The sequence below is a fragment of the Tripterygium wilfordii genome, chromosome 7 (genome assembly GCF_013401445.1).
Source record: "Tripterygium wilfordii isolate XIE 37 chromosome 7, ASM1340144v1, whole genome shotgun sequence".
Classification (NCBI taxonomy): Eukaryota; Viridiplantae; Streptophyta; class Magnoliopsida; order Celastrales; family Celastraceae; genus Tripterygium; species Tripterygium wilfordii.
This window is the reverse complement of record NC_052238.1, coordinates 3,099,184-3,122,164: the sequence shown is the minus strand read 5'-3', so window position 1 is coordinate 3,122,164 and position 22,981 is coordinate 3,099,184. Positions and strand designations below refer to the sequence as shown.

General features: G+C 37.1%; 3 protein-coding genes across 4 annotated transcripts; 2 read left to right on the top strand and 1 right to left on the bottom strand.

Annotated features, from left to right (window-relative positions):
- Window positions 1-2,349: 2,349 nt before the first annotated feature.
- On the bottom strand, window positions 2,350-7,173 carry LOC120001960 (BTB/POZ and MATH domain-containing protein 4-like). Its single transcript, XM_038850490.1, has 4 exons — window positions 6,582-7,173; window positions 4,715-5,060; window positions 4,148-4,427; window positions 2,350-2,728 (listed from the first exon to the last, which is right to left on the bottom strand). Exons 1-4 carry the CDS (start codon window positions 6,989-6,991, stop codon window positions 2,541-2,543), a joined length of 1,224 nt encoding a protein of 407 aa, XP_038706418.1. The 5' UTR covers window positions 6,992-7,173; the 3' UTR covers window positions 2,350-2,540.
- Window positions 7,174-10,457: 3,284 nt separating this feature from the next.
- On the top strand, window positions 10,458-15,913 carry LOC120001795 (5-methyltetrahydropteroyltriglutamate--homocysteine methyltransferase 1). The gene is made up of 12 exons (XM_038850256.1): window positions 10,458-10,601; window positions 11,787-12,140; window positions 12,229-12,316; window positions 12,656-12,783; window positions 12,878-13,269; window positions 13,355-13,518; window positions 13,815-13,895; window positions 13,992-14,158; window positions 14,241-14,346; window positions 14,456-14,706; window positions 14,791-14,992; window positions 15,329-15,913. The coding sequence occupies exons 2-12, from the start codon at window positions 11,791-11,793 to the stop codon at window positions 15,695-15,697; spliced, it is 2,298 nt and encodes a 765-aa protein (XP_038706184.1). The 5' UTR covers window positions 10,458-10,601; window positions 11,787-11,790; the 3' UTR covers window positions 15,698-15,913.
- A 252-nt stretch (window positions 15,914-16,165) lies between these two features.
- On the top strand, window positions 16,166-22,366 carry LOC120001794 (5-methyltetrahydropteroyltriglutamate--homocysteine methyltransferase-like). 2 transcript variants are annotated; one of them, XM_038850255.1, is made up of 12 exons: window positions 16,166-16,826; window positions 17,776-18,129; window positions 18,235-18,322; window positions 18,930-19,057; window positions 19,180-19,571; window positions 19,654-19,817; window positions 20,316-20,396; window positions 20,496-20,668; window positions 20,761-20,866; window positions 20,972-21,222; window positions 21,317-21,632; window positions 21,864-21,944. In XM_038850255.1, exons 1-11 carry the CDS (start codon window positions 16,690-16,692, stop codon window positions 21,585-21,587), a joined length of 2,145 nt encoding a protein of 714 aa, XP_038706183.1. In that variant the 5' UTR covers window positions 16,166-16,689; the 3' UTR covers window positions 21,588-21,632; window positions 21,864-21,944. The 2 variants fall into 2 exon arrangements, with proteins under 2 accessions (XP_038706183.1, XP_038706182.1); XM_038850254.1 differs by having other exon boundaries at window positions 16,168-16,826; window positions 21,317-21,518; window positions 21,864-22,366.
- The last annotated feature ends 615 nt before the right edge of the window (window positions 22,367-22,981 follow it).

Genomic DNA, 22,981 nt, shown 5'->3' with positions numbered 1-22,981 from the left:
TTTTTTTATTTTTTTTTTCAAGAAAATTAAAAAAAAAAATCTTCTTGACAATATCAGATATGACATATCCTTCAAAAAGGTTCTTCTTCTAATGAATTTAAACTTGGTTCTGATTCTTGTATTTCTTGTTTTTCTGAGCCTAAACTTCTTGTGAACCATGACTTCACCGAGAACCTTTCCACAAGTAGAACAGCATCTGCAATAAAATCAAGAATTGATCATGAAGAACAAGTCCAGTTTATCCCTTAGGAAATAAATACTAGAAAATATTCTCAGGAATTTCACCCTCTTATCACTGGATCAAGGGTTTGCCCTTTAAATTATAGATTCGAGTAGGGAAACGGAATTCACAAGAAAATAAAATAATCTATAGAGTGCGCTTACAAGACGTCGCCCACGCATGATGTGCGGCAAAATCTGGGACAGTGAGTGCACCAAAGCATTGAAGGGGAGAGAAGGTTGGTGTGCATCTCTACTAAGTTTTGAGTTTGTTGAATTGAAACCCGTTGTACGGTTCTTTTTCCTTATATATAGGTGTTATAATTTCTTGATGACCAAGGAATCCAGGTCAAATAAGCTTTTATTTTTCTAATTATAGTTCTTAAATTCTTATGGGAAGTGCAGGAAGAAAGGAAAATAGGGATACAGGCCCAGCCCAAAAAAGAATTAGCATTCTGATTTATTAATGAGCTAAAAAATGACCTGCTGTTGTTGAGTGGCAGCAAATATATTAAGACATATAGTTTGATTTGATTCGAAAACTATGTATTAATATATTATATATTATATTAGATATCCAATTTATCAAAAAATTAAATTAAAAAAAAGTCAAGTAAAAAATATGAAAATGGAAAACTCTTTGAGATCACTCCACTCTCTCTAGACAACGGATTTCTTTGACGTGTGTATCTTACTCTCATCTCAAAACCCAACCTCAGAAAAACAGCAGGCTTTCCCTTCATTTGTTTGTGCCCTTTGCCTTTGATTGAGTCCTTTTAAAAGACCCAACAGATCCCCCCAAGGGGCGTGTCTAACTACCTCATAGATAGCATCCACAAGACACTGAATTAGCCTAGAAATGGATGCATCTTATTGCTAAATGTGCGCAAAAGGATTGATGCTTCACTTGGAAAAAAACACAGGATTGATATTCTATTCAGAAGAACAAAATTGATAAAGAGACAATTATTTTCCCTATAGGTTGAGCAATCCACTGCCTCAGTATCGAAGAGACAAAGGCTTTCGGTGGCTCGGTCCTCGTCTTCCCTGGAATGAATTTATCCGCGATTTTCAAGAAATATGAATCCAGATCAGGAGAGATTACTTGATTGAAAACTCGACCCACCAACATGATATTGTAGGCCCAATTGTAGCACAATTCTCTCTCGATCAAGAACTTAACAATAATATGTTATTAGTTGGAATCAGAATCCTGTCAACTTCCTTATCCACTTCGAATGAGATTACTGTGCTAAAGAACATTGGAATGACCATAAAATACTGATTCTTGCGTGAGAACTCTTCACATATAAATACCAAATTGAAATGAAGAATAAGCCATCAGTATATAAACACAAACTCCTCACACCACATGAGCATATAAGTAAAGCCTCAAACAATAAGGAGGTTTTGGAGCTTCCCAATTCAAAAAGAAAATGGTATTAGTAGATGTTGACGAACATGGCAATTCGGTACCTGTTGGGGAATTGATCATAAAGGCAGCACTGGAGAAACTGGATGTTAACGGAAGCCGCCGCGTCAGCATCGAAGACACAAAGGAAGCATTAAGAGGATTTGGTCCTTTGTTTCCATGGAATCGACTTTCCCATGACGCCAAGTTCTATGAATCCAGAGGAGGAGATATCACTGACCATGATCTTGGAATTGTATCTTCATATGCCCAAATGCATGGTTATCGTCTACTGCCAAAACAGTGGTTATCCAAGTGAACCTCATATACTTACATGTACGTGGTTTATGGGCGTGGTGGTGCCACTCCCAAGTCTTTAAGCTTTCCATATAGACTTGAATGTAAGGAGATGTACTGTATGTCAACAATATACATAACCCCTGCTATGTAATAATAAAGACCAAAGAGATAAAAGTGAATTATCATGGATTGGGATTTACTGAAATTGATCCTCAATCCCAAGTATTTAAAGGCTTAAAACAATAATTCTTTCATGTGCCTCACAAAGACTAGTCATTAGCACAACAATAATTCTTCAAAAAAAATTAAGGAAAAAGAGCAAAAGATTTGTCTTTAACCTAGTCCTCCAGAGAAGAAAGAGTAGTCAGCGGTGCCGCAATACAACAGAATCCCATCTATATAGGCTATAGCACAATCAGTGAACAAAGAAACCCAGCATAGCATCAGCTAAGTTAAAAAGTAACAATTTAACAGCTTCCATTTTACTTTTATGCTGGTATCTTCCATTAAAAAAACATGGCTAGTCCTCCACATTTTACAACAGAATTTTTGCATACAACTTTGTTGAAATCGGCTGCCATTTACAAAGACAGCAATTCTCAGACATATATCAGGTTCTTTGCCTAACCCTCCTCTCATGGCTATCACCACCATCAGAAAGTTGTGCCCAGACACTCCTTGATTTCCCGCCGCCGCTGCTGCAATCCTCCTCACAGCCAGCCACGGTCTTCAGGAGCTCAGACTGCAGTGATGGGCAATTCTCTTTAAGGTATTCAAATCCGTCTGACCGCATAACCGCTGAAAAAAAAAGTGTTCCAATCAGGAAACAGATAAACATATATGAACCCACAACAAGTTTCACAACATCAGAAGCAAAATCTTAGATTCCACCCACAAAATCTGCAACAACTTTGTGCCCTTAAAGCAAACTACATTGCCATATATATTACCAACTTCAGAAGCATACTTTAATGAACAAGAGCCTTGAAGCTCGAATACAAAGACGATCATCTTCTTGTGACGGACCTCATGAATCAAAACAGCTTTGACATCACCAAAGAAATATTTTCTCTAAGAAAATGTAATTGTTACTCCCTATGGAAGATACGGAACAGAAATTCAAGGAATTTAACAACTTTTTTCAGAAAGAACATGCAAGAAGAACCCATTGACATAGTTGAAAGATAGTACATCTCACAAAGAAGGAACTAGAGGAGGTAAATTATGAGTGAAGGACTATTACAACATGTGCTGAAAAAAGGAAGGAGGACAAAGAAATACATACTGCAATTCCACTCTTTGTTTGCTGGAACATATGGAGATATAAATGAGAAATTTTATGGGAAAAACCACCTCTTTGACCCTTTGATTTTGAGAAGGAGCAGACTCCATCATTAATGAATGTACAATACTTGAGGTCATATCATCATTGAAGCCTTTACCCAAAGAGTTTGAGGTTGACTACTTGAATTAGTATGAGATATCAGTTTGAGTCACAAGAGCTATCATTAATTCTCACCTTCTGTACAGGGAGCCGCCCATGCACCTTTTATCCTTGAAAACTTTTATTTATTTATTTCAATACGGCTACAAAGTTCCAGAATCTAACTACATGAATTTCATTTGCATTACTTATCTTTTGTGCAAATTGCATAATACTTCACTCCAACTACGAGACCGAATTATGCTTGTTCAGATATGATTCTTAAAGTCTCCAGCAAAAACTCCACTTAATAACCAACTAAAACCGCCTTAAGAAAGGCGAAAAAAGTAAGTTAGCACACAAGCATTTTCACATAAAGAGAATAAATGAACTAACTCAAGAAATATTTGATGCATAATTTGTTGTTGTTAGACTTAATACTCAACATGTACGTAAACAACGCTGAGCATAAAATTATCTCTATGATCTCGGTCATGCAAGTGTGCAACATTGTCTGACCGGCAAAGGAAAATTCTTGTGATGAATTCACTAATTTATCATATGAATTCATGTTGCCAGCCCCAATATTGTTTGGGATAAATGCTTTGATGATAATGACAACTCTCTGGGCCATGGATATTAAATATAATAAACATTAAAATAAACCATTTGACCGAAGAAAATATCAAAGCGTATATGTTCAAGTTCCCAAAGTGCAAAACACACCAGTAAACATGGAACGTCTTTATTTAAGCAAATTGAAGAACAAACAAAGGGAAAACTTCAAGACTCACCCGCAAGATTTTCAGCGGCAAATCTTAAGCAAACAGCTTTTAGTTCCTTAGCATGATACTGGTTTGCCAAGGCCAAAATTTTGGCAACAGAGTTGACGGATATATCCTTGCAGAGATGAGATTCACACACCAATCTGAGCCTCTCCAAGTCATACCTATCTGCTGCCGCTAGCAACTTTGCTGTCAAAGAGTCTGATAGTGAAGATATAGAAGTTGAGGTGGATGTAGTGGCATCCACATCTTCTTTTAGATTGTCTCGGTATATGAAGTATAGCATGGCCTGGCAGAAATAACAATAGAAAGTCGGTGATTAAGATACTACACCAAACATACTACACTGCGGTAGAATTGCAAGGGTGCAACCTATAGGTTATGGGTTGGGTTCAATTACTGAAAATAGTCTCTCCACATATTATGTAGGGGTAAGATCAACGTACATCCTGCTTCTCCCTGACCCCGTCCACTGTGGGAGCCTTAAGCACAGAAGTTGTTTTTTTTTTCACTGAACATACAGCAAAAATATGACCTAAACACTTCAAGAAAACAGAAGAATCAACTTTATGTTACCTTAAAAACCTTTGGTTCCAGGTCAGTAATGACAATATCCTCCTTATTTTCCTCTGATTTCTCCAAAAATTCAGACCGAAATACAGGAGATCGAGCAGCCAACACCAGCTTATGAGCATGAAATTTTTCTCCATCCACATCAAAAGTAACATCTGAGCCTTCGTTATTTTCAAGTAGCATTCCAAAATGCGCACCTATATCAGATTCCGGAACCTGAATTGTACGTAATCTAGAACAGTCTATCGCTGAAACCACAACTCCAACAGTACAATTGATCTTCAAGCAATCATCTTTCAAAAAGTCTGAGGTTTCAAGCATAGAGCGACGGAAAAAACGCTTGTACCCCCTATGAAAGCATGAACTAACAAAATAAATTTCTGAAATTCAAGTTCAAAAGAAGATGCCAGTAGATTGTTAAACTTTTTGAGGAAATCAGGTTAAAACTTAACCTCCAAAGCATAAATCCATGACAGAAACCAATAAAAAAAGGAAGGAAAATAACGGAAAAAGTAAGCTTCCAATCTGATACAATTCATCTAAAATTGTCAACAAATACGAAGACATCGAAAAATCAAGATAACACCCCCAAGTTAATGCCATCTGATCTCTACTTCTAATCATACCCTTCAATGATATCAGAGATTCAGAGGTATATGCATCCACAAGAGAAAGCATGGGGAAGGAACTGACACATCCTAAGCTCTTCAACCAGGTTACTTCCTTAATTAAAAGCTTTTTCTTGTTATGGGCGCTAGTTTGAATTACTAATGGCCTTGGATTCTGGAAATACACAAAACTAAAATTCTCATTCTCATTTAGAATAATTAAAGATTATGCATTTGCAAAATCAAATAAATAACCATCTATTGAGGTAGATAGATCATGCAACAACATTTTCATAACAACGAATTTTTTTTGGTAAAACACAGCTGCTGGGTTGTACAATGTTAACACAATAATGTGTGGAATCAGTTTTTCAAGTAAGGTCAGTCCGATTATATTGTGCTAGTTCATTGATGCTGGGTGTTATCAGAAGCCATCACCAACCTATAGCAAATAAAATTTGTGGTGAGACAACTCTTAAATTTTAGTATTTAATCTATTTCCACCTCTAGCCTCTTCAACTGTTAAGATAGCCAATAAAGGTAACCCGCTTTCTGAACATGACCAAGTGATACGGTAGCTAAAGAAGTATATACACATTGATGTTTAATGAGTGGGAAGATTGTTGTATGTTGTCTTTGAAGAGCATCACCACCAAGAACTGAGAGAAGCAATCTGATGGTTGGGCATTCTAACTGGAACTTGTTTACGATTTAGAATCCCATAGACTATTAGATTGTATTGTGTGTCTACCACTAATTTGTATTGCACAATGGGAGACACGTCTGTACCATAAGCATTTTGTTAGACTGCTATATAAAGGGTATATCACCACGGAATCTGTCTTTGCCAATAAGAATCGTATAAATGTATGAATGCCATCTGTTATGGTAAATAAATCTTTGACGACTATGTCCTAAATAGGATCCCATAAGCAACCTCGAACGTACCAAAACAATTTCAAATTTATAGCTATATGCATAATATTGCGGCTCAAGAAGTTCCCAGTAAATCAACAGCACTATTGCCAAGCAAGCAGGCAAAGCTATTCGCATTAAGCAATTAAATTAAGATCACAACTCCACATCCAAGTATGCCAGCTCAAGAAATCAACTGCAATCCACATATCTATGTCAAATAGAACTGCATAAACAATTAGCATATTTTTTTTCTTCTTTTTAGATGAAAAAAAATCAATTCAAGATAGCATCAGGGGACCTGCCAAAGAGATAAATTCGCAAAGGAAAACAAATAAATCACGTACCACATGCTGCCACGATACTTTAGGGTGTAAGGGCCGCTTTCGAGCGACCGATCAAAGTGGCTGTGAACCTTGTGCTTTCCTTTGCCGCTTTGGTCGAGGAGCGTCAACTCAAACAGCGCCCGGACGTCGGTGCCCTCACTGGCGAGAGCAATGAAAACTGATACATAGGCGGAGTTGTCCTCGGGATTCTTGCCGTCCGGATAGAAGTAGATCGCCCACTGGTACCCGCCCACCGTGAAATCATCGCTCGCAATGTGCTTCCCAACTCCCATCCCCTTAGCAAGACTGTACCCCTGGATCACGAACTTGTGCGAACCGTTCACTGTCTCCGTTACCGATCGTGAGCTGGACGGCGACACCAGCACGCTAGCCTCCGGCCTCATGTGATTGGTTGTGTTGCTGCTGCTCATTGCTCCGAATTACACAATCCCGGGCAGCAAATTCATGTATTAAGCAGATATATCCGAATTGGTTGATTTTGGAAAGAAATCGTGATTGCAATTGCTGAATCAAATTTGGTTAGGGTTTACGTCGGGGGCTGAGATTGTAACGTACATGAAAAAAAAAGAGATGATAGATCAAGTATTCCTAACATCGACTAATAAATGGTCTAAATTAATTAAATAAAGGCGAATTTTAGTGAAAAATACAACCCCGTGCTGTTCCCTTGTAAGATATTTTTTATTACAGTTGAGGAAATTTCCCGAAATATCTTATGGCGGTTAAAATCTAACCTTCTTTGAACTAACTAAAATTATTTTTTTAGTTTTTAAATTCTTAATTTTTTAAAAAACTATTGGTTGGAATATTTCAAACCTACATTCTAGTATCACTAAACATTGATCACGTTTTAAGTTGTTTAGTGTTGTCATGTCTTTTTTTTTAATTCTTCCAAATTATGTCACGTAGATGTGTGAAGCTGTTTATAAAGGGGTAAGTATATATTGTTGTCAATAATTTAAATTAATTGTTATTTCTCTTGTTTGAATAGCCATCATAAAATAAAATTAAGAAAATAAAATTATTTAATTTACTAAATTATTATTATTTTTATACTAAAATATTATATATAATGGTAAAATATTTTTCTCATTTATATATAACTTAAACTTAAGTTTCTATTCCCTTTCGTTTAAATGATCTCATTTTGAAAATGAATCATTTTAACAAAAAATTTGGTGGACTATTCCCTCCAATTATCTCAAAATCCCTCCTTTTATTATTTTATAAAACTATCTAAACAAAAAATTTAAAAGGAAAACTCATTTCCCTTTTTTCTCTTAGGGTATGTTTGGTATGGGGGTAAGAATTTGGGGGTATAATTTGTTACCCATGTAAATGTTACAAGGGTAATAATAATTATCGAGAATAATTGTTACTATTGTTTGATAAAGAAGTGTAAAATTTACCCAAGCATTCATTATTTTTGTTTGTTACGGTTATACGTTACTGGTGTAATACCATTATCATTGTTTGTTATTATTGTAATGAACCAAACTAGAAAAAAGTAAGATCATGTTTTTTTTTTTTTTATTGTTACGACTATCATGTATCAAAATTTTAAAAATATAGATACATATGCATATATATATATATACACACACACAGGCAGACACACACACACACATATAAGTTTCTAGAGTGAAATTCTTCTCGTTGGAGCTTATTTTCAATTACCATGTGTGAGAAGTTTTTTGGGGATTTAATTAAGGGGGTAATAGGTTAGAGTAAAACTGTCTATTACTTTTTATTACCCAGGTCCCCCCACCAGTAAACTTTATGTATAAAAAATAAGCTCAATTACTAAAATTTATTACAGGAGTAAAAATTATACTAACATAACAAACACAAGTAAATTTAAAATTTAATTACCCTTGTAACCATTACATCCCATTACCCCTCTACCAAACGCACCATATACTCAAATTCCTTAATCCAAACATATTTTTAATAAATTTAGTTAATGACGTTTACCCGGAGGGCGCGATTCAGTCACTGACACAACCGTATGATGAAATGGACAATGATAGTGGTCACATTAACATGAATTGGGCTGGATCAATTTCCCTTGGACCCATAAAGAATCTTCTTGCCATTTGCTAGTGAAATTGGGCTGGCCGATAATTTAGTAATTTACAATACTGGTTACTAGTGAAATTGGGCTGGATCAAGGTTCGTTTGGATCGATAAAGAATAAGACTCCCGCAGACTCCTTTTTTTAAAAAAAATTTTGAATTTTTTTTAAAAAAATTAGTATGTTATTATATATATATATATATAGTTATGATGAAATAATAGACGTCAGGCATGGTTGGGTAGTGGGTAAACCGAGTCACATAATTATAATGAATTAAAAAAATAATATGCTTCTTTCCTTCCAACTCTTTTTGTCTAATATTCTAACCCCTTTTTTCCTTTACACCAACCTTCCTGACCTAACAAAATTAGAGTCCAAGTACTGGCCCACTTCACCTACTCATTCGACAAAAACCATTGTTTCCTTAACAAATAACGACGAAAGAAAAAAAAAATTACTATTAAGTATGAATTAACCTAATAATATTTGTTTTTAGTGAAATGTACATGTGGTGAATGATATGTTGGTGCAACGGGAGTGACCCACCACCACTTGATCACCTACTTCCATGACGTGACCCAAAAAAAAAAAGAATTAAATATGAAAGTGGGTTAGTCATGATCTCACTTATCTTCCTCCATTTAGATATTTATCTAGGTTGAGCAAGTTCCCCGTTGACCCGACTCAACCCGAATTCTCAAATCGAATCGGCCATAAACTAATACAACTTGACCCAATAGTAAATTTATTGAAATAAGACATTCTGATTATCTATTACCTGAATCAAACAACCTGAATACCCGTTTATTTGTTATCATAATAACAGGTAAACAGGTAGGTTAAGGAGCTTCAGAAATCATAACTTTTGTCTTTAACTATCGAACGCCCCATTCTCGGAGCATGGAGTGGGTCGGGTTCGACTAAAATACCTACAACCTGATCCATTGCACAACCTTATATTTCACACCCTATTTATACACAAACATTTTATTATAAATATTTTTTATTTTAATTTCCTCCTTTTCGAAATCTATTATGTTTTGGTCGTTGTTTGATTTTCTATGAAAGGTGTCAATTTCTGAGACATTTAATTATCATGAGAATGGTTAATTTTGTATTTAGCCGTTAACTGACCACCTACCGAGCAGTTGCAAATGATGACCATAGAGAAAGGGACATTGCCACATAAATAAAAAATATTTAAAATAAATTATCAACAGATTAAGACAAATAGTTAAATTCCCACGTGGCACAATTGGGTAAGTTCATATTTTAAGAATTTGTTTGGATTGAAAATTTTGGAGGAAGGAAAGATAATAAATAAATCTCATTATAATTCCCTCAGTTGAATAGTTTAGAAAAACTTCAGCAATTTAAAGCGAATATGAGGAAGATTCAATCAAATTTGTTGCCAAAATAAGGTCATTTGAAAGGGAATCAAGGCTAATTAAGTTATTTATAAGTAAAAATCTATCTCACTCTTTTATATAATTTTTAAAATAATGATAAATTTATAAATTAAATCAATTTTCTTTTACGAAAGCTATCAAAATAAGATAAATAACAAATTATTTCATTTTTATCTATCAAAAGTTTCAAACATGAGAAATGAAAAAGTATTTTAACTTTCATTTTTTTCCTTCTCTGGCTTTCATTTCCTTTCCCAAATCCCTCAATCCGAAGTGATAAAATGAACAATGGGGAAAAATTACCAATTAAAAAGGTTAAAAAAATTGATTGGGAAAATACAAATGGAATAAATAAAAGGTAGAAATTGAAGAGGTAGAACAAGATTCAGATCTAGAGAGAAGAGAGTTGGTGGTGAGCAAAATATAAATAGGCCAAGTCTCCTCACACAAACTCGCGCCGTTCACTTCTCTTAAGGCTCTCCTTCTCCTATTAACGTCTATCTCTTTCGTTTCTCTTCGTTCCACTATCTTAAGGTAATGATATGCACATGCTTCTGTAGTTCCTCCTCTCATTCTCTGCATTCAATCTGATTGATATGTGATTGCTGCTCCATTTCCTTTAGACCTGATTCATATTGCTGGTTCGTGTTCTGTTCTATGTGGTTATTGGTTATGAAATGAAGTGATTGAGAAATCCCAACCGTTGATAAGCTACTGAGATTCTGCTTGTGTTTGCTTTGATTTTCTTTGCTGGAATCTGTATTGGGTTGTGGATTTCGCATTTATTTTGATTCAGATCTGAATTGGTAAACCTTTTATCCAGAATTATAAACTTTTCTTGTACTCTTTTCCAAATGATTTTGTTTTGGATTATTGCCAAAAATATAGTTATTTCATGACGAACTCTCTGCGGAGACATCCAGTTTGCTCGGATCTATGCTTATTCTCATTGTCAGTGGAAAAATTCACTTTAAGCCGAGTGTCGGCTTAAGATATTGACTTGTTTTACTAATATTGTGTGGTTCACTGTGTTATTCTTTCCACTTTTCTTACGTGATACATATATAATTTTGCTTATCCTGCGCCTCCTCTGTATTCTTATCTATATTTCATATGATTAACCCGAGATCTCACTTTCTCAGTTTAAGATAAGATCTGATTTAGATGGGATGTTGTTGTTGGTTTTTTTTTTTTCTTTTCCTATTTCATATGATTGTTTTTTATAAAATGAAATGAGACCAAAATATTGATGGATAATGAGTAATTGAGATTCTACAACTAGCGTTAGCCTTGATTTTATTGATCTTTGTTGGAGTGTGGATCTCGCATTTATGATGGCTCTGATCTGAACTGAAGAAGCTTTTTATATGTACCTACTTTGAACATAATTACAGTTTGGCACATTTTGTATTTCGTGTGGAATGAATTGGTATGGATCCTTCTGAACACATTTTACTGAAGCTGCTAGTTATTCAGTACTATGCGTTTGTGCTCAGATCTCTTGTTTCTACCAGTTTTGACTTTGTTTGTTGGAGGAAGCCGATCCTGTAGCAGTTGGAAATTTTGTAGCGTGCTTTGTTTTTCATCTAATAATCTTTGGTTTTGTTTTATTTTTCATTGTTGAATGGATTTCTTGTCAGCATTTGTTTGCAAATATAGCTTTAGTACTTGGCTTTTATAAACTTGTAAAAGGAATTGACACTTTGTTTTGTGCAACAGTGCAATGACGTCCCACATTGTTGGTTACCCTCGCATGGGCCCCAAGAGAGAGCTCAAGTTCGCTTTAGAATCTTTCTGGGATGGCAAGAGCAGTGCTGAAGACTTGCAGAAGGTGGCAGCAGATCTTAGGTCATCCATCTGGAAGCAGATGGCTGAAGCTGGAATCAAGTACATTCCTAGCAATTCCTTCTCCTACTATGATCAGGTCTTGGACACCACAGCAATGCTTGGTGCAGTTCCAGCTAGATATGGCTGGAATGGCAATGAGATTGGGTTTGATACCTATTTCTCAATGGCCAGGGGTAATGCCTCTGTTCCTGCTATGGAAATGACCAAGTGGTTTGACACCAACTAGTAAGTTATAAAATCTCCTCTGTGTTTAAGCATGTCTTAGTGATTGCTCTATTGCAATACAAACACTTACTTGTTTGTTTCCGAGCAGCCACTTCATTGTCCCTGAATTGGGGCCAGATGTCAAGTTCTCATATGCCTCTCACAAGGCCGTTGATGAATACAAGGAGGCCAAAGCTGTGAGTTTGCTAGATTCTCTTGCCACTTTTTTTTTTATGTTTAAATCCGTGAAGCATTTGAGTTCAAGAAACTGTGCATGATTAACTAATTTTTGAATTTGACCCTTTCAGAAAGACGAAAAAATATTTTGCTAGATATGTATTTTAGAGAGACAAAGTATGGAACAGACAATTGCTGTGCAGTTTTAATTTTTATTGAAGATCTTAGATTGATGATAATCCGCACTTTACTTGAGTTGGTCATGGTTTTTGTTTTATAAAAGCTCTATGCACTTATTTATTTATTTGATGGTTTTTCTCATTTGCTGATTTGTTTTTTAAAAATTTCCTGTGGAACAGCTTGGTATTGATACTGTCCCTGTCCTTGTTGGCCCTGTGTCCTACTTGTTGCTGTCAAAACCAGCAAAGGGCGTGGACAAAACTTTCCCTCTTATTTCCCTACTTGCCAAAATTCTTCCAATTTACAAGTAAGTTCTCAAATTTTCAGTTGTACAAGTCTTCCGGGATATAATCAGCCTTTGGAATTTTAAATAACGGAGCTCTACTATCTAATCTTTGCAGGGAGGTTGTGTCAGAACTAAAAGCCGCTGGAGCAACCTGGATACAGTTTGATGAACCAACCCTTGTGAAGGATCTTGAGCCTCAGCAATTGCATGCATTTAATGGGGCCTATGCTGAGCTCGAATCATCTTTATCAGGATTGAATGTTCTAGTAGAGACATATTTTGCTGATGTACCTGCTGAGGCGTTCAAAACCCTTACCTCTTTGAAGGGCGTTAGTGGATTTGGGTTTGACCTGGTTCGTGGATCAAAGACCCTTGAATTGATCAAGGGAGAATTTCCTTCTGGAAAATACCTATTTGCCGGAGTTGTTGACGGAAGAAACATCTGGGCTAATGATCTCGCTTCTTCCCTCAGCACCCTGCAGACTCTTGAGGGAATTGTTGGCAAAGGTGTGCATTATTTTTGCATTGCTTTGGTGATTACCAATTTACCTTTTTTTTTACTAAAATCAGGATATCTGTTTCTTCTCTTCAGACAAGCTTGTCGTCTCGACATCATGTTCCCTACTCCATACTGCTGTCGATCTTGTGAATGAAACTAAGTTGGATGATGAGATCAAGTCATGGCTTGCTTTTGCAGCACAAAAAATAGTCGAAGTAAATGCATTGGCAAAATCATTGGCTGGACAAAAGGATGAGGTATCTATTACTTATTTTGTGATCTGATGCTGTTTTTATTGTTTGAAAGTGGAAACTATTGCTGGTATAAAGCGGAAAGAATGTTTGGTTTTTGTTTTTTTATTATCAATTTTATATTTTAAACTTTTTCTTAATTGATAATTTTGTCCCGGGACACTTCAGCCAGCGAAACTCTCCATAATAAGTTAGTAAATGAATGTGAGACGATTTAAAGAGGGCCCATGAAAAGCATATTTTCCTTGTCACTTTTTTAAGTGGGATATTACACGTCTTTCTTTTCAACCTGTTGTCTTCAGGCATTCTTCTCTGCTAATGCTGAGGCTCAGGCTTCAAGAAAATCTTCCCCAAGGGTGACAAATGAGGCTGTTCAAAAAGCTGTAAGTGTTTGCTTGAAACTTTCTTTGTCCTCGTACCTCCAAAAATTCTGCATTGACAACCTTGGTCTTACATATGATTATTGTTCTTGTTCACAGGCTGCAGCTTTGAAGGGATCAGACCACCGTCGGGCCACAAATGTTAGTGCCAGGCTGGATGCCCAGCAGAAGTATTTGAACCTTCCGATTCTTCCCACCACTACCATTGGATCCTTCCCCCAGACCATGGACCTAAGAAGAGTGCGTCGTGAATACAAGGCTAAGAAGTGAGTGTCTGAGTATGTTGTTCACTTTCTCATTTATATTATCTTGTCAATTATTTTAATTTTTTTTACGGTTATGATTTAGGATATCTGAAGAGGATTATGTCAAGGCCATCAAGGCGGAAATTGAGAAAGTTGTCAAACTCCAGGAAGAGCTTGACATTGATGTTTTGGTTCACGGTGAACCAGAGGTGAGCTTTCATCGTAAATGCACTTGTTTTATCTTCAGCCAGGATGCATTTTGTGTATGGAAGGTTATGAATGTCTCATTATTGCTTGCCAACAAAATTTGGAGTGCAGAGGAATGACATGGTTGAGTACTTTGGTGAACAATTATCTGGTTTTGCCTTCTCTGCCAATGGGTGGGTTCAATCTTATGGGTCTCGATGTGTCAAGCCTCCTATCATATATGGTGATGTGAGCCGCCCCAAGGCCATGACTGTCTTCTGGTCTTCAATGGCTCAGAGCATGACCAAGCGACCCATGAAGGGTATGCTTACTGGTCCTGTTACAATTTTGAACTGGTCCTTCGTTAGAAATGACCAGCCCAGGTAAGAAAACCAATCCAACTTAGCTATTCGCATCAGAAATTAGCTGGGTTGTCATAAGGCTTTAACTTTACTAACCCTTGTTAGGCATGAGACCTGCTATCAAATTGCTTTGGCCATCAAGGATGAGGTTGAGGATCTTGAGAAAGCAAGTGTCACTGTTATCCAGATTGATGAGGCTGCCTTAAGAGAGGGTTTGCCCCTTAGGAAGTCTGAGCAGGCTTTCTACTTGGAATGGGCTGTTCATTCCTTCAGGATCACTAATTGTGGTGTAAAAGACACTACCCAGGTATGTCATTTCCCCCCTATCTTTTAGTGTATTAGTAATGTTTAGTCTGTTCCTCACTCCGTATACTTCTGACAATATTTATGGCAAGCATACCGTGCTAAAGAAACCAAATTCATTTGCTTGTCAAGAGTCGTTCAGAATTCTAGTTAGCGGGCCTTCTTTTTGCAGGAAACGTGATGTTCAGCATCTTTTGTTAGAATATTTGTTTTCATTATCCATTATCAAATTATGCGTGGTTGTAGTAGTGTCACAATTTATTTCCATAAATGGTGACCAAAAGTTTGTTGTTGATTATGGGCTGTTAAACTCAAAATTTTCTGTGAATGTCTTGGACAGATCCACACCCACATGTGCTACTCAAACTTCAACGATATCATCCACTCAATTATTGACATGGACGCAGACGTGATCACCATTGAGAACTCCAGGTCAGATGAGAAGCTTCTCTCTGTCTTCCGAGAGGGAGTGAAGTACGGTGCTGGCATTGGTCCTGGTGTGTATGACATCCACTCACCTAGGATCCCATCCACAGAGGAAATTGCTGACCGTATCAACAAGATGCTTCAAGTACTCGAAAGCAACATCCTGTGGGTGAACCCCGATTGTGGCCTGAAGACACGCAAGTATGCTGAAGTTAACCCGGCCCTCAGCAATATGGTTGCCGCTGCAAAGCTCCTCCGCACCCAGTTCGCGAGTGCCAAATGAGTCCATCAAAGTTTCGTCAATCAATTATTTTTCTACGTTTGTGAAAAAAAAAGTTTGTATCGAAGAATAACGTTCAGCATTTTGTTGAGAGCAAGTCTCGTTTCCATTTGTCTTTGTTTCGTTTAGGAAGTAATGATATGATGTATTATTAATGTGGATTTTCTTGATGGTGCTTCTCATAAATTTTGTTTTTATGAAGCTCTTCTGTCATCTTAATTCATATTGTATTTTTTCTCTCTCGAAAGTGGAAAGTAATCCTGTTATCATAAACCCAAAAAAATCAGTTGAAATCATAAAAGAAGAATGCTGTGGGGCCCACCTTGCGGAAGTAATCCTGTCATCTTAATTGCGGGAGTCGCCACTTCTTCAGTGGGGCCCACCTTGCCAACGGTTCAATTCCGAACAAATATAATAATATTAATTAATAAATTAGGATTCATGAAAAGTCAATTCAAACAAGCCAACGAGCGCGAAGACTCTCCATGGCTTTTAGTTTTACCCTTTTATGTAAACCCTAGAGGTCTCTAGATTTGCACCAGCCATCGACTGTGCCCAGGCGGTCAGGCCCCAGGCTACAAGCCCTAGACCTCCAAGCGGTGACGACTCTCGCAGACCTCCACGAGTTACGAACTTACGATGATGCTGATCGTATTGATCCAGGAGATCATCCATGGCGGATCCATGAGCGGTTAATTATGAACACCTGGACAGTGTCTCAAAGTTGCAGAAAACTCAGAGATTCATTGAAACAATAAAAGTGGAGGATGCAGGTTCCGATGTCACTGATCACCGAATGGTATTGAAAGATCATGATTCAGAATACCAATTGCTTGTTGATTACTTGTAATTCGTTGTTAGTTGCAATCGATAATCAAATTGTTATTATCCACAATTTTGAATCGTGACAAGTACCGGGTACAATTTCTAGAGCTGAAAACTGTTATCATCCACAATTTAAAGGGAGGGGTGAGTGGTGGTAGAACGTAATATAAATGAGCCAAGTTTCCCCATACAAACTCGCACCGTTCACTTCTCCAAGATTTATGTCAGTTGGCTCTCTTTCCATCTCTTCCTCTGCTCAACGTCTCTCTGTCGCTCGCTTCTCCTCCCTCCGTCGCGCTTCCTTAAGGTACTTTTACATATACATGCTTATCTAATACCTCCTATCTCTCTTTCTCGTTATTCAGTCTGATTGATTAGTGATTACTGTGCCACTGCGTTGCTAGTCAGTTTTGAATTGGAGGCCATGTATTCGGTTTGAATTCTGTTTTTATGTGGTTTTTGGTAATGAAATTAAATGTAAGAGAAATCTTAATTGGTTGTAAGAGTCTGAGATTCTACTGCTTGTGTTTGCTTTGATTTTCTTTTCTGGAATCTAAATCTGTATTCAGGTGTGGATTTTGTGGTAATATTGATCTAAATCTGAATGGAATACATTGCAGATGTCCGGAACGTTTTTGTTGTCTGGCACTTCATATATACTTTGTTCTAAATGAATTGGTTTTGGATTCTTGTGAACATTCAATGAATCTAGTGACTCCAACCAGTTTTCTTGGATCTCTGGTTTCTATAATGTTTAGACTTCTTGTCATTGTCTATGAATGTACAATTCACTAGAAGAAGATTAATATATTCTCTTTGTTTATGGAAGTTATGTGATATAACTTGTTAAATGTCTTATCCAGCCAGTAGCAGAAATTAAAGAAGGAAAAGTAGCAAAAGAACCAGTGATTTCAAATAGTTGTGAATTGTGATATTCAAAATTTGACTTGTTACTAGTCAGTTTAAGCTTTGCTCGTATTTGTCATTTGTGCATTAAGAGAAGTAGACCCTGTCATAGACTCATAGTTGGAGAATATTTTTTTAACATTGATTGGATCCTTTCTTTTGCCATGCTTTGTCAGTTTCTGACTTTCTGTGATTGCTCTTTCATTTGAAGCTGCATTTATTCTTCAATGTCGAATAGATTTCTTATCTGTCTTCGTTTTCAAATATAGTTATGTACTTGTGTGTACTTTATTTTAATAGCCTTGTAAAAGGAAGTCTAAGTGTTTGCTTTGTGGCATTTGGTGGAACAGAGCAATGACGTCCCACATTGTTGGCTACCCCCGCATGGGGCCAAAGAGAGAGCTCAAGTTCGCTTTGGAATCTTTCTGGGATGGCAAAAGCAGTGCTGAGGAATTGCAGAATGTAGCAGCAGATCTGAGATCATCCATCTGGAAGCAGATGGCTGAAGCTGGAATCAAGTACATTCCTAGCAACACCTTCTCGTACTATGATCAGGTCTTGGACACCACGGCAATGCTCGGAGCAGTTCCTGCTAGATATGGCTGGAATGGCAATGAGATTGGGTTTGATACCTACTTCTCTATGGCCAGAGGTAATGCCTCTGTCCCTGCTATGGAAATGACCAAGTGGTTTGACACCAACTAGTAAGTGATGAAAATATTCTCCCTATTTAATCATGTCCATGTCCTTTGGCTTCTCTTCACGATCAATCTAAAGCAAGGTCGATGCTACTTTTTTGTTTTGGACAGCCACTTCATTGTCCCTGAATTGGGACCAGATGTCAACTTCTGTTATGCCTCTCACAAGGCTGTTGATGAATACAAGGAGGCCAAAGCTGTGAGTTTTCTGGATCCTGTTTTTTCTAATTACTATTTCTCTGGTGCTGGTTCTACGAAAAGTATTAATGTTTTGATTGAGGTTGATGTTTTGCAGAAGTTTGATTGTTTTATCCAATTTCTTAACAACGAAAGAACTTTTCCTAGTGTAGACATTGCAGAATTTGGAGATTCTTAATGCTATTGAAGAGCCACTGTCCATGAATACTTTTCTGTTAAAGGAGCACTTATTTCAGTTTCAGAAGTTTCTAAATCATATTCGAATGTTTTCTATGTTTGAAAAGCTTAAAACTGAAAGTGGGATACACACTGGAAAATTTCATCTATGAAGCATTGGCTTTTCAAAAAAAGAAGTTTTTTAAGCATTTGCAATCAAGATTGTTCACAGGTTTAATTATGTTTACCTTTTTCCCCCCGAAAAAAAGGTCTTTCTTTTTGATACATCTGTCTAGATGTATATTTAAGAGTCAAAGTAGGAAATGGACAACTACTGGCAGTTTTTATTTGTTAGGATTATATATGGTGTTTGGCTTCTTGAAGCTTGAAAATTTATTTTTTGATTTATTTTTTGTCATTTGCTGATATTGTCTTTAATTTCCTGTGAACAGCTTGGTATTGATACTGTCCCTGTCCTGATTGGCCCCGTATCCTACTTATTGTTGTCAAAACCAGCAAAGGGTGTGGAGAAATCATTCTCTCTTCTTTCCCTAGTTGACAAACTGCTACCTATCTACAAGTCAGTGCACCATTTCTCACTGTTACTAGTATTTGTGGGATATATAACCTGCATTCCTTGTTAGTAACAAAAATTTTGGAGTTTGGATTGAAAAATCTCCACTAATGATTAATTCTTTGCAGGAAAGTTGTGTCAGAACTAAAAGGAGCTGGAGCGACCTGGATACAATTTGATGAACCAACTCTTGTAATGGATCTTGAGCCTCACCAATTGCATGCATTCACGGAGGCCTATTCTGAGCTAGAGTCATCTTTATCTGGGTTGAATGTTCTGATTGAGACATATTTCGCCGATGTACCAGCTGAGGCATTCAAAACCCTTACCTCTTTGAAGGGCGCTACCGGATTTGGGTTTGACTTGGTCCGTGGAACAAGGACGCTTGAATTGATTAAGGGAGGATTTCCTTCTGGAAAGCACCTGTTTGCTGGAGTTGTCGATGGGAGAAACATCTGGGCTAATGATCTTGCTTCTTCCCTTGGCACCCTGCAGACTCTTGAGGGAATTGTTGGAAAAGGTGTGCATAGTTTATACATTGTTTTGGTGCGTACGGTTTTACCTTTTGCTAAAATCGTGGTATCTGTTATATTCTTCTTCAGACAAGCTTGTTATCTCGACATCATGTTCCCTACTGCACACTGCGGTGGATCTTGTGAATGAAACTAAGTTGGACAATGAGATCAAATCGTGGCTTGCTTTTGCAGCACAGAAAATAGTCGAAGTAAATGCATTGGCAAAAGCATTGGCTGGACAAAAGGATGAGGTGCCCCTTAGTCATTATCCTATCTTATGTCAGTTTTTTTTTGTTTGAAAGTTAAGACTAACTGGTACTAAGTGTGAAGAATACTGTGATGTACTTTTTAATGAACTGATAGCTTTTTTCTTCTCTAACTTTGAACTTTTTCTTGATCGATAATTTACTTTAAGACAACTTGAGCTACTCAACGTGATGCATGTCGGAACTTAGTGACCATATTTAATTGATTCCTTAATGTACTATTATAACTCAATGTTTTCCTTGGCCTTTTAGGTTCGAGTTTACGCTCACCCTAATAGTAATAAGAAAAATAATTTTACTTGTCAAAAAAAAACACAACATTTTGTGCTTTCCTTGGAACTTTTAGTGAATGTTGGTCCGTAGCTTGTTAAATTTTGGGTATTCAGGGAAGTGATCCCATGACCCTGATACATTTTCCCCTTGGTGCATCAGCTCGAGGGATAAGGAATCTGATCATCTCTATTTTCAATTTTTCTTCTTCAGTCATTCTTCTCTTCTAATGCTAAGGCTCAGGCTTCAAAAAAATCTTCCCCAAGGGTGACAAATGAGGTTGTTCAAAAGGATGTAAGTGTTTGTTGTGCAAATTCTTAGTATTTAGATCTCTGAAAAAGTGCCTGCATTGGCAACCTTGTCTTATAATGATTGCTGTTCTCTCGTCCTTAGACTACTGCTTTGAAGGGATCCGACTCCGACCATTGTCGGGCTACAAATGTTATTGACAGGCTGGATGCACAGCAGAAGCATTTGAACCTTCCAATTCTTCCCACCACTACTATTGGATCCTTCCCTCAGACCATGGACGTAAGAAGAGTGCGTCGTGAATACAAGGCTAAGAAGTGAGTGCCTCAATACTTTCATGTTTTTGCTATCTCACTTTCTGATTTATATTTTTTCAATTATGTAAATTGATTTTCTGTTATGAGTTTAGGATATCTGAGGAAGATTATGTCAAGGTCATCAAGGAGGAAATACAGAAAGTTGTCAAACTCCAGGAAGAGCTAGACGTTGATGTTTTGGTGCATGGTGAACCAGAGGTGAGCTTTCAATCTTAATTTCAACTGTTTAATCTTCAGCAGGACACACTTTATGTAAGGTTACGAATGTCTCATTATTTGTTGCCATCGAAATCTGGAGTGCAGAGGAACGACATGGTTGAGTACTTTGGTGAGCAATTATCTGGTTTCGCTTTCTCTGCCAATGGGTGGGTCCAATCTTATGGGTCTAGATGTGTCAAGCCTCCCATCATATATGGTGATGTGAGCCGTCCCAAGGCCATGACTGTCTCCTGGTCTTCAATGGCTCAAAGCATGACGAAGCGACCCATGAAGGGTATGCTTACTGGTCCAGTTACGATTTTGAATTGGTCCTTTGTTAGAAATGACCAGCCCAGGTAATAAGAAATCTATCTAACTGCTTTCTACCAGCTAGTTTTTCTTAGCATGATTCTTATAAGGATTTAACTTTACAAAACCTTTTTTTATTAGACATGAGACCTGCTATCAGATTGCTTTGGCTATCAAGGATGAGGTTGAGGATCTTGAGAAAGCTGGCGTCACTGTTATCCAGATTGATGAGGCTGCCTTAAGAGAGGGTTTACCCCTTAGGAAGTCTGAGCAGGCATTCTACTTGGACTGGGCTGTTCATTCCTTCAGAATTACCAATTGTGGCATCAAAGACACCACCCAAGTATGTCCTTTCCCTCCTCCACGCAACTATTTAAGCACTTGTAATCCTGAGACTGTCTTTCAAGTCTAAATGGCCAGTCCCCCTCTCATCTTGGTACTTTTAACATGATATATGGTAAGCATGCCATGCTGAGAAGCTAATTTATTTGCTATGAGGAATGTTTCTGATTTTCTTTGCAGGAAAGATGATACGCGGCTTCATTTTTGTTAGAACATTGGCTTGTGTGATTATCATCAAAATATGCATAGTTATAGTTGGTAGAAATGACTTCCAAGAATGATGTGAAAAAGTCTCGCTGTTGGTTATGGTTTTGAAACTCAATTTTTTTGTAAATGTGTTGGACAGATCCACACCCACATGTGCTACTCAAACTTCAATGACATCATCCACTCTATTATTGACATGGATGCTGATGTTATTACCATTGAGAACTCAAGATCAGATGAGAAGCTTCTCTCCGTCTTCCGAGAGGGAGTGAAGTATGGTGCTGGCATTGGTCCTGGAGTCTATGACATCCACTCTCCTAGGATCCCATCCACAGAGGAAATCGCTGACCGTATCAACAAGATGCTTCAAGTTCTTGAAAGCCACATCCTATGGGTGAATCCTGATTGTGGTCTGAAGACACGCAAGTACACTGAAGTCAAGCCTGCCCTCAGCAACATGGTTGCCGCCGCAAAGCTCCTGCGCACCCAGCTTGCAAGTGCCAAGTGAATTCTGATATTGCCGTGAAATTGTACGTCCTACATTTTTTTTGCTTCTTGTTGGAAGCAGCTGTTTCCATATTTGTTCTATTCGTTTTAGGCAGTAATGATCATGTAATATTAATGTTTTTTTTTCTCGTCACTTGTTAGGGCTTTGCTTCTCATGAATTTTGTTTCTATGAAGCTGTTCTATTGTTTTAATCCATAGTAGGCTTGTGTATTTCCTTTTTTTTTCTTCCTGGGAAGTGTTCTTAATAGAAGAAATGATAAATTTAGGAGCAGATACTTGATTAAATTAGGTAAAGAAATTATTTTTTTTTGTTTTGTTGAAGGATACGCTTTCATTTTAATCTCTGTTAGAGTTACAAATGGAGGGCCAAAAGCCCAAAAAAAAAACCCAAAAATCTTGCAATTGTTAAAAGACTATTTGTATTTGGATGTTACCAGCTCATTGGACTTGTGTGGCTCATTTTAAGATATCGTAACAATCTAACATAGCCCATTAACTGATCTACGGACCTTATGAGTCTTTCGGTAGAATAAATTAGGTTGTTTTGACACATTATAAAATCGTCCGGAAAATAAAAATCTAATTAAATAAATAAGTTATATATTCATTGTGATCGTTTATTATGGCATATCATATATTCACACGAAACAATATAAATGACTATTAATATTAAATTAGGTTATTTTGGCACATTATAGAATGGCGTGAAAAATAAAAGTCTAACTAAATAAATAAATAAATCATATGTC

Bases quoted from the DNA above. Each gene is read 5' to 3' on its own strand.
- LOC120001794 (XM_038850254.1), top strand. From the start codon at position 16,690: ATGAGCCAAGTTTCCCCATACAAACTCGCACCGTTCACTTCTCCAAGA. The intron at 19,058-19,179 runs GTCAGTGCACCA...AATTCTTTGCAG, and splicing joins AAACTGCTACCTATCTACAA to GAAAGTTGTGTCAGAACTAA. The intron at 19,818-20,315 runs GTGCCCCTTAGT...TTTCTTCTTCAG, and splicing joins TGGCTGGACAAAAGGATGAG to TCATTCTTCTCTTCTAATGC.
- LOC120001960 (XM_038850490.1), bottom strand. From the start codon at position 6,991: ATGAGCAGCAGCAACACAACCAATCACATGAGGCCGGAGGCTAGCGTG. The intron at 5,061-6,581 runs GTACGTGATTTA...ATGCTTTCATAG, and splicing joins AAGTATCGTGGCAGCATGTG to GGGGTACAAGCGTTTTTTCC. The intron at 2,729-4,147 runs GTGAGTCTTGAA...TTTTTTTTTCAG, and splicing joins TGCCGCTGAAAATCTTGCGG to CGGTTATGCGGTCAGACGGA.
- LOC120001795 (XM_038850256.1), top strand. From the start codon at position 11,791: ATGACGTCCCACATTGTTGGTTACCCTCGCATGGGCCCCAAGAGAGAG. The intron at 12,317-12,655 runs GTGAGTTTGCTA...CCTGTGGAACAG, and splicing joins AATACAAGGAGGCCAAAGCT to CTTGGTATTGATACTGTCCC. The intron at 13,519-13,814 runs GTATCTATTACT...TGTTGTCTTCAG, and splicing joins TGGCTGGACAAAAGGATGAG to GCATTCTTCTCTGCTAATGC.